General features: G+C 36.6%; 1 protein-coding gene across 1 annotated transcript in view; it reads right to left on the bottom strand.

The window, feature by feature from the left end:
* LAMA2 (laminin subunit alpha 2) overlaps positions 1-15,890 on the bottom strand; it is a 509,250-nt gene that overhangs the window by 26,309 nt on the left and 467,051 nt on the right. Inside the window, exons 56-59 of the mRNA XM_027770245.1 lie at positions 14,464-14,640; positions 8,274-8,422; positions 2,031-2,207; positions 1,626-1,794 (exon numbers count right to left, since the gene is read on the bottom strand). Coding sequence (XP_027626046.1) covers positions 1,626-1,794; positions 2,031-2,207; positions 8,274-8,422; positions 14,464-14,640 — 672 coding nt within the window. The remainder of the gene's footprint in view (positions 1-1,625; positions 1,795-2,030; positions 2,208-8,273; positions 8,423-14,463; positions 14,641-15,890) is intronic.

The raw sequence follows: 15,890 nt of genomic DNA, 5'->3' as shown, positions 1-15,890 counted from the left end.
ATATATCATGTCAGCTAGACTCTCTTTACAAACTAAATGATGTATAATGACTGAATGTATAAAAATAATAAATACTAAAAAATAATTTTTAAAAATTAAAAAAAGAAAAAATTAAAAAATTAAAAAAATAAAAAAATAGTATAAGGACAAATTGGTTTTTAAAGCAAACTATAAATAAATATAAAACTATATTAAAAATATATCAACAAGGCAAGTCACTAGGTTAAGAATAAAATACACAAGTAGATGCATAGTTACAGTCTCTTCTACTGAAGCAGGAATTCTATGGTCGGCCATTCAAAGACACAAATAAATATCTGTGGGAAAGACCAGTTCACCCCATAAATAGGTATGAGTATAGTCAAAATGTTGCACTTCACTCTTAGTGGGGATAAAGTAGTGTCTAGGCCACCAACAACTTATTTTTCAGAAAATGACATTATTTATCAAAAATTATGAATGACTTGCAAAAATCTGGGAAAAAAAAAGGCAGCACAGATAATGTATCGAGAACCATATTTATCCTTTGGCCTAATATCCTGTCTACAAATTTATTCTAAGAAAATAATTAGAAATGATAAAAAATTAGATGCACAGAGGTGCTTATCAAAGTAGTTTCTAATAGTGAATAATTAGGAACACTCTAGCCCAAAGTGGGCTATTACAAGTAGAACAAATTGCAAAGGAGGGATGGTGCAGAGGTAAGAAGCCAGACTTTGGATTCAGACTCATTGGATTAAAATTCCTACACCTGGGTTTACCAGCTGTGTGAGTAGATTATTCACTTAAACTAGCTAATTCTGATCACCTCAACTAAAAATGGCATGACTATATTTTACAGAGCTGTTTTGAGAATTATGTATCATGTTGGATGGAAATTGTTTAGCCAATGGCTGACACCTAGCACTTGAAAGCAGTACTTACTAGTATTACTATATAGTCATTATGGCATTTGTTAAATATTTAGTATATGCCAGGCATCTAGCAAACACTATCTCTTAGCATTCTGATGACACTCTTTGATGAATGTGCTGTTGATAACTGCATTTTACAGGTGAGGAATAGACTAAGTAGCTCTTCTAAATTCACACAGATGGTAGGCTTCAGTCATGGGATTTGAACACAGGCAGTCTGAATCTATTCAAGGAAATACCACCTCCCATGCTAGGAAATATTTTGGGTGTCTCTGTATATGTGTGCTATACATAATATAAAATCATATTAGACATATAGTTACCCAATGTTTAGAAAGTTTTAATTATATATTGTTAGGTTTGAAAATCACAATGCCAAATTGCCTATGTATACGATAGTTACAATGTAAAATGCAAATATAAAAGACTGAAAATCAGGTTGCTTTTAGTCTTTATTCTGTTATCCTCAATTCTCAAGATGTCTGTGTTTTCAAAATTGTATTTTAACTTAAAACATACTACTTGATAAACACAAAAAGTAAAGGAGAACACGCACAAAGAAAAAGATAATACAAAAAAGATGTGAAGAGACTAGGTTTTTCTTCCCATTTTAGTAATAGAGTGTACTAGCTCTCCTGCATAACCTTCCTTCTGAAAAGAACTTAAAATACTGTGTAAAAGTTAGAAAGCAATGAGGATATAAACACTTACATGCACCAGAACTGGGGTGGGTGCAGGCAAGGTTGAGATGGGAACTGGCACAGGCTGAGTGACTGTTGCAGGGGGAACTGCTCCATCTTCCTCTTCACGAGGTTTCTGAAGAGCACAGCGCCCAATATCTGCATTTTTGAAGGATACAGGCCGTGCAAAGTCCATGGGGCTAGGAAAATATAATTAAAATGCAATATATTTTCTTATTTTCCATTGACTTGATTCTTTCCAATTAAATCAGCCCCCCCCCCAACTCCCCCTTTAAGGGCATCAGTGCAGTTTTCTAAATTTAACTTGAAGATTTTCATTGCTTCCTTTCCCTCATGACTTTGGATAGTGTAGATGCAATAGTGCTCCTCATACCGAATGAATGAATGAAAGAATAAAGCAAGGAGATTCACTTACACAGAGTTAATAACAAGATTCCATATACAGCCTTCAAAAGGAGGAATATTTCTGAGTGGGGAAGGTTGAAATTCAGGTGGTGCACCCCCAACGAAAAGCTTTTTAACTTCGATAGCCTGTTCTGCTGTCAGGTTTTGCATATGCCTTCTGTCTTCATCAACTTGAACAGTAAAGATGCTGATAAAACATTTAAAATAAACAAGTGTAAATCACACAACATTCAATACAGTTGGAAATCAATCTCTTTTCTGCCATCCCTCACTCCTGCAGTTTTTAAGTGAGACAAAATGAGATGATTAGGAATTCTACACTAAGCAAATGTTATTATTTCTTAGCATCTTGTCCCATACCTCCCTCGTTAATTCTCTCTGAAAGTTTACTGAAACCAGGCAATGGTGTAGCTGAAACTTTAGCCTCTGGTGGTCTGTGGCCCAAAACAAGAGCCCGTGAGAACCAAGGCTTTAGCACTGTGTAGTAGTGTCTAATCGGTTAAGGATCGGTGGGTTTAGCACAGCAAGGGGTCACGTTTTTGTTTGGCTCTTTATTTCTTGGTTTGTGCTAGCTATTATCTTCTTGCTAGGGGACAAACTATACTCTTGAGAGCTTAGATTGCAGGAATCAACAGCAAACACTTACAGTATGTTTTGTAAAGAATGTAGCTGCTGGCTTTTAAAAGGCAGGCAAGAACTCTATGCTAATTGTTCCTTGCGATGATTTTCCTTAGTGGCTGTTTCATTAATTTCCCTAATTTGCTTATGAGCGATAATTCACATGCTACTAATTGAGAACCTCGTGCTACTTATTCACAACAATCCTTGGATCTGGAGGCACAGAAACAGAAAGAGACAAAGAGTTCTGATGTGTCAAAGACCAAAGGCATTTTCTCTTTTGTTCTAGAAGCAGGTTTTGAGCTTCAGTCCCAGTAGTCATGATGGTGCCATTAGTCATAAGTATTACTTACTAGCCTGAGGATCATGAGCGGATTACTGAAAATTTACGTCATATCTGGGGAGGGAACCGAAGTACTTAGATGAAAAACTCAGTCTTAAAGTGTAATTTTACTTGATTTTATATTAAAAAAAAAAGAAAAAAATAACCACATGTAGCACTGGAAACAATAAACCAGGGCCAAGATGCTCTGAATTGGCACAGAGTAATTGGTTCACTTTGGTACAATTCAAAAGTAAGACACTGGAACAAAAGATGGATTTCGCTATGACTCAAAGTGTCACCATTCAAGAAGACAGGCCAGACTGAGTTTCAAAGGGAAAATAGGGGAAGTGACATTTTTAAATTAAACACCAGACTTTGAAAGAATGTGCTAGTGAAAATCAGGAGGCTCAACTTCATTTATTGCTAAGAGTCGGTGGTTTTATGAGACTTTTAGAAAACTCCTCACTTGTGGGTAAGTGTGACTCACTGAGAGTCCCCCTCCCACCCACTTTTTTCACCTTTAGCTAAAATCAGCGTCTTACTAACATGATGCAATAGGGCTCCCAAGTGTTAATAAAAATTGTTGAAGGAGGCTACACCTCTGCTTATCATTAGAATTTTTGGAGAGCCAGAGGCGCTCCTCTTTCTGGTGTAGATTCTCTTTACTCTAGTTCTGCCTCAAGGGCCACACAGTGGTCCTTTTCACTAGATCATAGGATGGTGATATATTGATAGACTGAACATGGCTTTCAGAAGGAACAGACTAGAATTAAACACTAGTGTAGAAACTTACTAGCTGGGTGACCTTGGGCAAGGTATTTAATCATGCACAGTTTCATTTCATTCATTTATAAAGTGGAGTTAAAAATACCTACTTCAAATGGTGGAAAATATTAATTATGGAATTGCCCTGAGGCTGTATTACTTAAGAAGGGCATTGCTGGAAGACTGCAGATCCTACATGTATTTTGCTTTCTAGGAGTGTTGATTTTAGTTAATTTATTTAGTTATTTTGTAGGAATGATATTATCAACTTGACCATTAAAATTATGTTGTATTTTCCATTTCGAAAGTATTCAACAACTTTTCAAGGAGAGCCTGCTGTGTTCAAAACACTGTATTGTATTACATCGCTATTAGTATTGTGACCGGTCAGCTGGATCTATTTATTCACAATTAAATGGTTGCTTCTTACAGATTCATAGTAAATATTTTATTATTTATGTCCTATTTCTTGTTTGTTTGGAATTTTTTTAAGAATTTTTTCAAGTCAATAACAATTAGATTGTATATGAGGAAGAATATATGAAAAGAAATGCCTTGATGTTTGTAAGTTACATGAAAATAGAAAACTTTTGAAATTTTTAAGGAAGAAAATATGAAAAGTATTTTAAAAGTTTCTTTCTTTCTTTCCAACCTGAGATACAACCCTACACACACACACACACACACACACACACACACACAAAGCTATGAACATAAGCGCCCTCAACAGGGTTTCATGCTATGATCCACGGTTCTGTCCTGACTCCTCTCCCAGGCTTTTATCCAGCAAGGCACTCCCGCCACGTATGGCTTGACCTGGGAACCTAACCCCAATTCTCCATATGGCTTCCAGCATTGCAGAGGGTTTTGCTACTGCTGTGCCACCATGACAGGATCTCTAATTTTTTGACTGTATATATTTTGAATGGTAAGAAAGAAAATATTTGGGTTGCAATATCCAAATCATGAACTCCTCTGGAAATCCCAAATAACTCCCAAAATATAGGCTCTAATGTTGTGGTCTTTAGTCTAATTCTGTATCTATGTGAAGAATGCTCTCACAGAAAAGAAATCCAACTCTATTTTCTTTTAACCTATTGCCTGTGCAGCTATTTCAGGCTCTTAGACATTAATGTGCTTGTTTAGTTAGCATGGCTGGCCACTGAGGTTCACTCCAGGACAGGGATCAGAAGGCAAATCAGATACGGAAGGCAGGGAATGCCACTCTATGGAGTGGTAGTTAAGAAAGCCAGATCCCACATAGTCAACCATGGAGTTCAAATTCTGGCTCAGGCAGCTTGGTAAACATGCTGAGCACATGTGCATATGTGCCCTAAATCCTGACAGATGGAGAAGTGGAGGAGAAGGAATTATAGTGTGATCAAGTCCAATTGGGGACCTATCTCTCTTACTCTCTCTCTCTCTCTCTGGTGAGTGCTGTCTGGCAAGATTTTTTACTAAATGGAAGGATGTGGGGGATGGCAGGTGGGGTGGTGGTTGAAGCACTGGACTCCCACATGGCCAATGAATGTTCAGACCCTGGACCTGGTGGCTTACTTTCTTACCTTCCCTCTGTCTCTGGTCAAATTAAAATAAATAAATAAATAAATTTAACTGAAATGAAATAATTCTAAAAAACAAAAGGCAGGAGTCATTAAAACATCCAGGAATTAGATACCAAAGTGACCGAAGTGGGATTTTTCCAGAGGATGAGTAGAAAAGGAGAGCGAATAAAAGGAGGGGTATTAAGAGTCAGAGGGGCGGAAGGAAGACAACCTTGAGGATACTATCCCTCAATTTGATAAAAATCCAGTAATTTTGCAAGGTGTTATTAAAGTTAACCATCTTATCCAAGGTTTTAGGAAAAGAAATGATGGTTGATATTTATAGCCAGAAAAGTGTTAGAAGAAAATAAATATTTCAAAATTAGTATATCATAATCAACATGATATAATATAAATATTTACGATTATAAAAAAGGGTAAGGCTAAATAGTTGGCCAAGCATAGATGGAAGTTATTTAAGCCAAATATATTTGGATTTCAGACCTATCTCTGCTATTTATAATATGGGATTTGGATAAGTTCATATTTACTCATTTTTTTGATGAAGGCTATTAATACCAATCTCACATACATTAATAATGATTAAGACTTAATCATGTCTAGTATTTGACACAGAGCATGCCATAGATTAGGTATATGGAGTGTTTAAAATGTTTTTGAGGATGGTGTGGTTAAGAAAGTCACATCCCATAAGACTGACTGTGCTTTAAATCCCAGTTACTGTGGCTTGCAAAGCACATTGGACATGGGCATGTGTGCTCAAAATCTCAACGGAGAAATGGAGGCAAAAAGATTACAGCATGGTCATGTCCCACTGGGGGTTCTATCTCCCTCTCTCCATCACACCATCTCTCTCTCTAAAGCACATGCACCCTCTGACAATTTAAAATAAAAATGTTTCTGGGTGAAGTTCTTAGGGCCATTAGCAATGTCTGGTTAATTAGTTTAATGTAGTGCTTACTTATAGGAGAGCAATCATTGGATTTTGACCTTACAATGTGGGATAAGTACTATCGTTGCAAATATGTTCGTGTATTGGCACAGAGTTCAGTGACTACACACTAATATGTACAATATATTATCTTGTAATTAACAGTGAATGGCAAAACTGTTTGTTTATATGGCCAATTAACTGAATGACCAGTTTTCAGTAATGTACTATACACTCAGCTTAATCAAATAAAGGTTGGATTGATGGTCAACAGCTGTGAAGTTGGCATAATAAAATGCCTTTCTTGAAGAAACACCTGTTAAAAGGACATCATGGTACACTGTAATGCATTTGGGAATTTCATTATTCTTTTTCTACAAAATAACATATTTGGGGTGGTTTTTGGTCAGCTTTACTTCTCAAATCTGCATTTTATTTCTGAAATTCTTTAAAGTTTAGACTTCTGAAAAGTCCCTTCTCACAATGAGAAGGATTAAAGTTTGGCAAAGGGCCTAAAATCTGGTCTTGAAGACATATAAAATCAGCATTCTAAAGTATTCAAATGAGAAAGTAAGAATCAAATGAAGAAATTAAGTTTGCATTTCCCCCGAGACCTTGACTATAATATCTGGCTATTCTATTAGGAAAAGCTCTTAGTTTGCTCAAATATTGATCCCTCATTTGTCTTAATCATGGTTTCTAAACATCTCCATTAGTAGGCAGTCTGTGTGAATGCTTAGTATGAATTCAGCCCACCACCTAGTATTCTACATAATAATCATTTAAAAAATGAGCTGAGGAAAGCTTAAATTTTACTTAGAAGAGAAGAAATCCTTACTACTTATCTAAACTGTTATGCACACAAAAAGATAATTAGGAAATGTAGGTCTTTATAGAATAGCATCTGCTTCCTTGAACAATTGCTATACATTCATATTCTTCTTACATTTAGAAGTATTCTCTGTGTTTTGAGATTTCATCGGATTTGATTTTCAGTTCTTTTCTTTATCTTCAGTCTAATAAACGGATTGCTGGTTTGGAGATTGGAGGCCCCCAAAGTCTCTGGGTTTCTGTTTTCTTTTTGTCTAATTGACCTTCTAAACTAATTACCTTTCCAACTTGTCATACAGTGTTTCAGTGAAAAATACAGATGATTTTCCCCATAGAGTCAGTATAAAGTTCCGCAGCATTCTGAAGAAATAAGATCAGTTTGTGCCCAATTAAGGGCAATTCCCTGGCTCAGGGCTCGAGGGGAAAGTGCTCCTGTGGATCAGTAGAGCGGTGGCCCTCAGAACTGATCACTGGGTCACAACTATTTGTCTTCTCTGACTGGACTCTGCTCCTTTAGGAAGTCGCTCTGCAGAGACCTTGTCCACCTGGGTGCAGTGGGGAGGGATGAGGTGTGTCCATAACAGGCTCAGTACACCTGATGTTGCCACCATGCTCTGTATCTGTGACCAGTTTCTAAGCAGCTGCCCTAACTGCTTTGGAATTTGAATGAAATGGCAACTGCCAAAGGCTGCCAGCTTTAGCCCAGCTATTCTGTGTGTTTCACTATGTGCATACTTTATTTGAGGAAGAGAATATTTGAGAAGTGCAGAGCAAGGGGGTTTTCTTATCTCTAGCTTCAGAAGATGCATTTGGGTTTTCCAAAGGTAGAGAGGAGAACTGCACAGAATAAAAATGTTAAGAGCAGAACTCCTACAAGCCCATGTAAATGATGTTCCTGAAATATAAGATGGAAAGAAAAGAAAATGAAGCTACTTTACCATTTAGTAATGCAGAGTATGTGGGGGTCTTTGGAAGTTCACAGAAAATGTAGATTTTATATATATATATATATACACACATATATAAAACCCACTATGAATGGATTTCAACTTTTGTTTTGCCACCAAAACACATTTATACTTTTTAATTTTTCCAATAGCTTCTGAAGGCCCATGGTGTGGCCACATATACAGAGGTTCAAGCAGGGATTGAAGTTGACAAAGGAAGTTCCTGTCAGTTCCAACAATCAAACAATCAGTACTCCAGTGCTATTGTTACCTTTTTGTTCTCTCTACATGAACAGAATGTTCTCTCCCATCATGAAACAGACCGGGCTCTGGTCTGACAACAATTTTTCTCATTGTTCGTGCCCCTGTGGAGAGATGCACTTCCAGACGGCCCTTGTTGAGGAATATGGCGTAATAGGCCTGCAATGCACATGGTTAATAAAGATTAAACAGGAGTCACATCTATGGCTTAGTTTTACAGATTCTTTGACAGGTCACAGATTCATCTGCTCTGTGATCTTACCTGAGAAGTTAAGACTCACTATTTTCTTTTTTTTTTTTCTTTTTTTATTATCATCATCATAATCTTCTTTATATTACATTGGATTACATATAACTTTACAGTGTATTACATTGTTTTTTCAAAAGGGAATGCCATGCATGTCCATCAGTACAGAGACATTAATCTCCCCACTTCAACATTCAATATCTTTTCTGTTTTCCCCAATCATTATTTTTATTATTCTAATTATTTTTTAAAACAGTCAATTGCTATTTCTCATTTTGCTTGTAAAAATACTTTGCCCATCATGAAATACTTCTCAGACCAATCCAGTTGAGAATACTATACATGTCATCATCAACAGTTAATAAGCCCAATATTTTGTTTTCTACCATCTACCATAGAGTGCAGATAGTCAGTATATATTAAGTGGATACATACAATATCTTTTATGTCCTGGCTTGCTTCACTCAGCAATAGATCCTCCATATTCGACCACTTTTTATTAAATCCCAACGTCTTGTTGTTTTTTATGGCTGGGTAGTATTCCATGTGCCACAATTTTTCAATCCATTCATCTGTTTGTGGACATTTAGGTTGGTTCCATGTCTTGGCAATTGTGAATAATGCTGCAATAAACATGGATGTGCAAGCACTTTTCTGACTGAGCGTTCTCCTGTCTTTTGGGTAAATCCCCAGAAGTGGGATTGCTGGATCAAATGGTAGTTCTATTTGTAGATCTTTGAGGAACCTCCATATTGTTCTCCACAGCGGTTGAACTAGTTTACATTCCCACCAAGACTCACTATTTTCTTTCTTTCTGTCTATTTGAGAGATTATTGTTATAGGATGTGTGTAATGGAATTTTGGCTGCGTCTGAGTCAATTCCTAGCAGGTTGTTAGACCCTGTTTCGTGTAGGAAGAGGAGGTGTACGATGACCAGTGCTGTGATAATAAATGGAAGGATGAAGGGAAAGGCAAAGAATCGGGTTAGGGTAGCTTTGTCTACAGAAAATCCGCCTCAAATTCATTCCACTAGATCTGTGCCGATGTATAGGATAGCTGATAGAAGGTTGGTAATTACTGTGGCTCCTCAGAAGGATATTTGCCCTCATGGGAGAACATATCCTATGAATGCTGTTGCTATAGTAGCGAAAAGTAAGATTACTCCTATGTTTCATGTTTCAAGGTAAGTGTATGAGCCATAGTACAGTCCTCGTCCTATGTGGAGGAATAGGCATGCAAAGAATATGGATGCACCGTTGGCATGAAGGTAGCGAATTACCCATCTGTAGTTTACGTCCCGGCAAATGTGAGTAACTGAAGAGAAGGCTGTTGTGGTGTACTCACTGGAGAGACAGACAGAAAGCAAGAAATCAACCCCCGGGGGGTATGGCCACACCGCAATCCCTTCTCCTCTATTCTCTGGGGATTTTGGGCATGCATGCACACATATATCCGGCATGAGCTTTAAGCCGCCAGGTCCAGGACTTGAACCTGGGTCAACCATGTGGGAGTTTAGTGACATAACCATTAAGCTATCTTCTGGTTCCAAGACTCAATATTTTCTTAAAGCAGCTGGAAATATCTTTTACATCATTTACTGATTTTGCTCGTTAGATGATGTGGAAAGTGGATGAGGTAACATAGCAATTCTCTGCAAAGCAGATATGCAATACTGAAAAGAATAGCTGTGCGTGCCTAGGTCCTCTGACTTACAAAACCCACCAGGAAACAAAGGGCACCAAAAAGTCCTACTCCCTTATAGTCACAAGTGGACAGGAAGCTTCTGGAAATTAGGTCTCTCAACCTTATGGCCTATTGAGTGTTTAGACTTCAGTTTGCTCTCTGAGCTGGTGGAATAGATTGCTATCACAAACGTAACTTGTCTCCCACATTTAGAAAGGAGAACAATTTTTCATCCACAAACATGCCTGCTTTCTTCTTGCTCCTGTTACTATAGCAACCAGGATGGTTTTGATATTCGATAAAGAACCCCCCAGAGCTTGAATGCAGTTCTCCCAGAGCTGAAGCTTCATGTGCTCTCTTGCTTGTGGGGCACCACAGCTCCAGCGGCATGTGATCATGTGGTTCTCCACAAGGCATCCATGCTGGTGGAGACGGTTTGATCAACATCATCATTATCCACTGAATCATCTATGCAGCTATGTGTCCATCACACGTGTTCTATGCATCTGGATTAGTGCTCATTGTCAAAGTCTGTAACTGCAAACTACTCACTGAGTAAAAAACTATTTTAGCTGATTGAGTGTTTGATATTTCAAACCTACCTAGCAGAACCCAATCAAAGAACCCTATAGGTATCAAGACTGTGAACTTTAAAATATACAATATGTCCATTTAACCAGGACTGATTTTTTAACAACCATGAGGTAGTTTACAGTTTTCTTTTTCAGATGGTATTCATTATGAGATTTTAGAAACTAGATACTCATTGTCATTAAAACATTTCAAATTTACTTTGTACTGTAGTCCTTATTATTTTCTTATTTTAATAGGAACGTGCTTTTTTTTTCTCTGCTTTTATTTTATTTTATTTTATTTTATTTTATTTTATTTTATTTTATTTTATTTTTTAAAGTTTTGCTAAAGAGTGCATGTGCTTGCTGGAGAGAGACAGGGAGAAAGAGGAAAAGAGGGAAAGTCAGAAATCACCCCCAGGGGGGGTAACCATGCCACAATCCCTTCTCTTCCATTTCCCTCTCAGGATTTTGAGCACTCACGCACATGTACTTGGCATTATTTTCAAGCTGCCAGATCCAGGACTTGAATCATGTTTGGGCATGTGGGAGTCTGGCACCTTATCAGCCATGCCACCTGTTGGCCCCCAGAACGTATTCTATTTTAAGAATCATCCAGAAGGCTAAAGTTGATGATTCAAGTTCATTTATGTAGTCCTGATGAAGAGAAATTTGGAGCTATTAGGTAGTGCTTAATTAACGACCCCAAAATAAAATATTTTGTATAGGAAATCGTTTTTGCAATGTTTGATCTGGTCCTTTGAGTTTAACTAGCATATCATTTGTAACAGTGAGAAAAGAATTTTATTTTTGCCAGGATTAAAGGATAAAGAATTGAAGAAAATGTTTATTTTGTATTTATTCAGTGCTTATTATGTGTAGTAAGAGATAAAATAAAAATGATCTTTTTATGATAATTCTGTTACAGTCATCACAATATGATGACATAAATGTAAATGATAAAGCTGTATTAACACTGTACAATAAAACAAATATCTGTTAATTTACCACCCAATTTCAGAAACAATACTGATGCATCTCCCTTGAGGTCCTCCCAATCTCCTCTCCTTGCTTCTTCATCTCAGAGATAACCTCTAATGTGGATTTTATGTTTATCACTCTGCTGCTTTTTAAACATCGTTTCTGAAAATTCACATGCCTCTGTAACAACATGTTGTTTGGTGCTACTTGTATTAGAAACAATAAACATGATATCATACAATATGTCAGGCCTTTTTCATTTCTATTTAGTTTCTATCCATCTACATGGTATGTTTAGTTATAATTGATTTCTCTTTACCAGTGCTTAATATCTTTTTCTGTGAAATGCCATGGTTTACTTGTTCTTCAGCTGATGAGCATTCGCATTTTCTCACTATTATGAGGAACGCTGCTCTGAGCATTCTTGTACATTTCTCATTATGCACATGTACCAACCTTTGGGTCTGCACCTAGGAGTGCAACTGCTGGCTTATAGAGTGTGCCATTACAAGATAATGCCAGATTGTTTTCCAAAGTGGCTGCAGAAATGTACTCCTCCCACCAACAATAATTAAGAGTTTCCTTTGATCCATATTTTGGGAATACTTAGTATTATTATATTTATAGTTTATCATTCTAGTGGATATAAAATCGAATGCAAAGCTGCATTCCCCCATTACAAATGAGGTTGAACATCTAAAAAATATGCTTTTGAATCATCCACGTGTCATTTTCTGAGAAATGACTTTTCAAGACTTTTGTCCAGTGTTGTTTAAGTTTTAATCTTTTTCTTATTGTTTGTAAGAGTTACTTTGATATTTTGGTCACCAATTTTTTTGTAGGTTATATGAATTGTAAATCTCTAGGCTGGGATTTATATTTTTGTGTTTTTTTTTTTTTTGAGGGTTTTTGCTATAGGGCGTGTGCGCTTGCCAGACAGACAGAGAGAGACAGAGAGACAGAAAGCGAGAAATCACCCCCCGGGGGGGGGCACGCTCCAATCCCTTCTCCTCCGTACTCCTCTCGGGATCTTGGCCATGCACACACACGCGCCCAGTGTGAGTTTTAAGCCACCGGGTCCAGGACGCGAACCGCAGTCAACTACATGGTAGTCCAACAACACTGCCATTACACCAACTGCTGGTCCCTATATTTTGTGTTTTAATGCAGTTATATTTACAATTGTGTTTTGGTCAATAAATCTTTTCCTTCTCCAAGGTCAAAAGTTATCCTTCTATATGCTAAAAATTTTAAAGTCTTTTTCCTTCCACAGTTCTCTGAGAAATTATTTTTCAGTTGGTGTGAAGTAGAAACTCACTTTTTACATAGGGATAATGAATTTCTCTGGAATCATTCACTGAACAATTACTCTTCTCTTAATGATCTGCAATGCCACCTCTTAGCAAATGTCATTTCTCTCTGTGTTTGGATGTATTTGGGGTTATCTATTGAATATTATGTTCCATAGGCACAGAGTTATGCATGAACTAACACTATACTACCACAGTATAAAGCTCTGTCCTATAACGTGCCAATATTTATTCTATTTTAGCAGTTCTTTGGATTTTCCATTTTTGATATAAACTTTAGAATAAGGTTGTCATTATTCACAAAAAGATATGGTGATATTAATTGCAATTAAACCTACCTGTTATTTTAGGGAGAACTGACATATTTTTAATATTGAGTCTTTATCACCATTAACATGCTGAATATTCCTATTTATTGAGGACTACTTCAATGTCTATCAGTAAAATAATACGATTTTTCCTATATCAGCTTTATGTCTATTATTTTAGATTTATTCTTAAATTATACTTGTGTACTTGTTTTTATACTATTAGGTCATAGGAAAAGTCATGACATATTTTTCTATGTTTTTCCTATGCAAAAAGGCATCATGACTTTTCTAACAATACAATAAATTTACTGCCATTTTTTCCCTAAACTTTATTTTATTTTATTTTTTTTACCAGAGGGCATGGCTCTTCTGAGAGAGAGAAATGGAGGAATAAGGAGAAAGAAGGATTTGGAGAAAGTTTCCCTCATGGGGCACGATCATACTATTCCTGCTTCTCCATTTCTCCATGCTGTAAGGATGTTAGACATACACACACTTGCAATCAGTGTTTTCAAGTCACTGGGACTGAGATTCGAACCATGGTCAGCCATTCAGCTTTCTTAACCACCAGGTTATGGGACTGGCCATTGTGTTTGATTTTATAGCAAATGTTTATAATATTTTCCTGTCAATAATACCTTCCCTGTGTCCAGAGGGTAAACAGGTCAGGATCCAACAAACGGCCTCATCTCGGGTAATGCAACTGGGATACTGACCTTAGACAGAATTTAAATGAAAATTTAAGGGACTTAGCTGAATGTTCCACACATTTGGTAAGAAATGAGAGACAAAGATGAATATAATTTGAATCTATTTTAAGCTTTCCTCTTTATACATGCACATGCCATACCAAGGTAATACAGAGGTGCAATACAAGTATGACTCAGCACATGGAATTAACCAACAGGAAAATTCTAGAGAAGACAATGGTCCAAGAAGATGATATGAGAGAGGAAGTCAGCTAGGACTAATGAAATGTTCAGTTCTGGATAGCCAATTGAGACCAGAAATCAGTGATGCAAATCCAAAGTATAAAAGCAATTAATTATGTCATACAAATATAAGGAATGGGCACCGTTGACCACTTTGGTGGTACCTGTCCAGTCTGCCTTCGTTTTCTTCTAGGTGGTATGGGTGTCCCTCCACTTCCCAAGAGAATGATCCCCGATTCATTCTTGGTGCTGAAGGACAGATTGATTTCTGTCCCTACACCAAATGCCACAGGAGACAGTTCCACAAAACCAGGCTTGGGAAAGCTAACTGTGTAAACATTCTGTGGGTAAAAGGAAAGAAGAGGTCATTAGAGAAGAGAATTTAAATTAATTTCTCTATTGCACTAACTCTCCTCAATTTACTCAATGTAATTAATACACTGTTACTTTAGGAACAAAAACCTACTGTTACATGGACAGTTCAAGAGTAGTTGAAGAAATACTATTTCCAGTTATAACTTTGAATCTTCTGAGCAATTTAGGTTAAAATCAAAATGGTAGCTCCTGCTTTTCTTCTAGGACTTTTGATTTAAAATAAGATTATCACTGATAACTTTATTTTGGTTTAAATCTGTCTTACTAAATCTCCCTTAAAACCAGTAAGTATACTTAGTCCCTTGAATACACTATCAATTGATATCAATTAATTTTTTAATTGTCAGAGGGCATATGTGTCAGTAGGGAAACAGAGAGAGAGAGAGAGAGAGGGAGAGAAACAGAGAAAGCACCCCTAACCCCCAAATCACATGTGGACATATCACAATCCCTTCTCCATTTATCCATCTTGTCAGGACTTTGGACATGCATTCATACAAAGCTGCAGTGTTGCTCAAGCCTCAGGCTGGGATTAGAACAGCAGTTGACCATGTGAGATTCAGATCTTATAATCATTAGGCTGTGAGCCTGGCCCAATTAATTGTTCTTTTTTAACAGATGAGTATGAACCTGGTCTGTGCGTTTTTCATCAGTGAGAAACTCAAGGACAGAATGTTCACTGCTATCAAATGTACAAGTACACTGCAGAACAATTTTTAAAATATTAGTCAAAAACTACACCTTAAAATTAATACACCAAATATATACAGTTTGTTTTCTGAAAATAAAAATAATACCATTATACTTGCTGCTATAAAAAGTAAAATGGTTATATTTCAAATAGTAACAGAGTTCAAAAGGGAGATAATATCCCTACTCCAATCTCAAAGCTGTATAGTGCATAAATCTGATTCAGCCATTCATTCCTCTTTGACAATTTTGTATTCTTTCTTTCTGTATTTAAACTGAACCATATTAGATATGCTTATTTGTTTAATCTTTTTTCACTTAAATATATGAGAGAGATTTATGTGTCAATAAACATAAATTATCATCAATTTGAATAAAGGAGGACATTCCATTGCATAAGTATGCTAGCATTTACTTAAAGCAAGCCCATGTATTAATCGTTGAGATGTAAAGTTCTTAAAATTTTCATTTTTAAAGTCCTGGATTTTTCTAGAAAGAAAAAACAAGGAGTATTTTACTGTAGGAT

Source organism: Tupaia chinensis, unplaced genomic scaffold (genome assembly GCF_000334495.1).
Source record: "Tupaia chinensis unplaced genomic scaffold, TupChi_1.0 Scaffold000117_2, whole genome shotgun sequence".
Classification (NCBI taxonomy): Eukaryota; Metazoa; Chordata; class Mammalia; order Scandentia; family Tupaiidae; genus Tupaia; species Tupaia belangeri.
The sequence above is the reverse complement of the archived record's forward strand: the minus strand, read 5'-3'. Positions and strand labels throughout refer to the sequence as shown.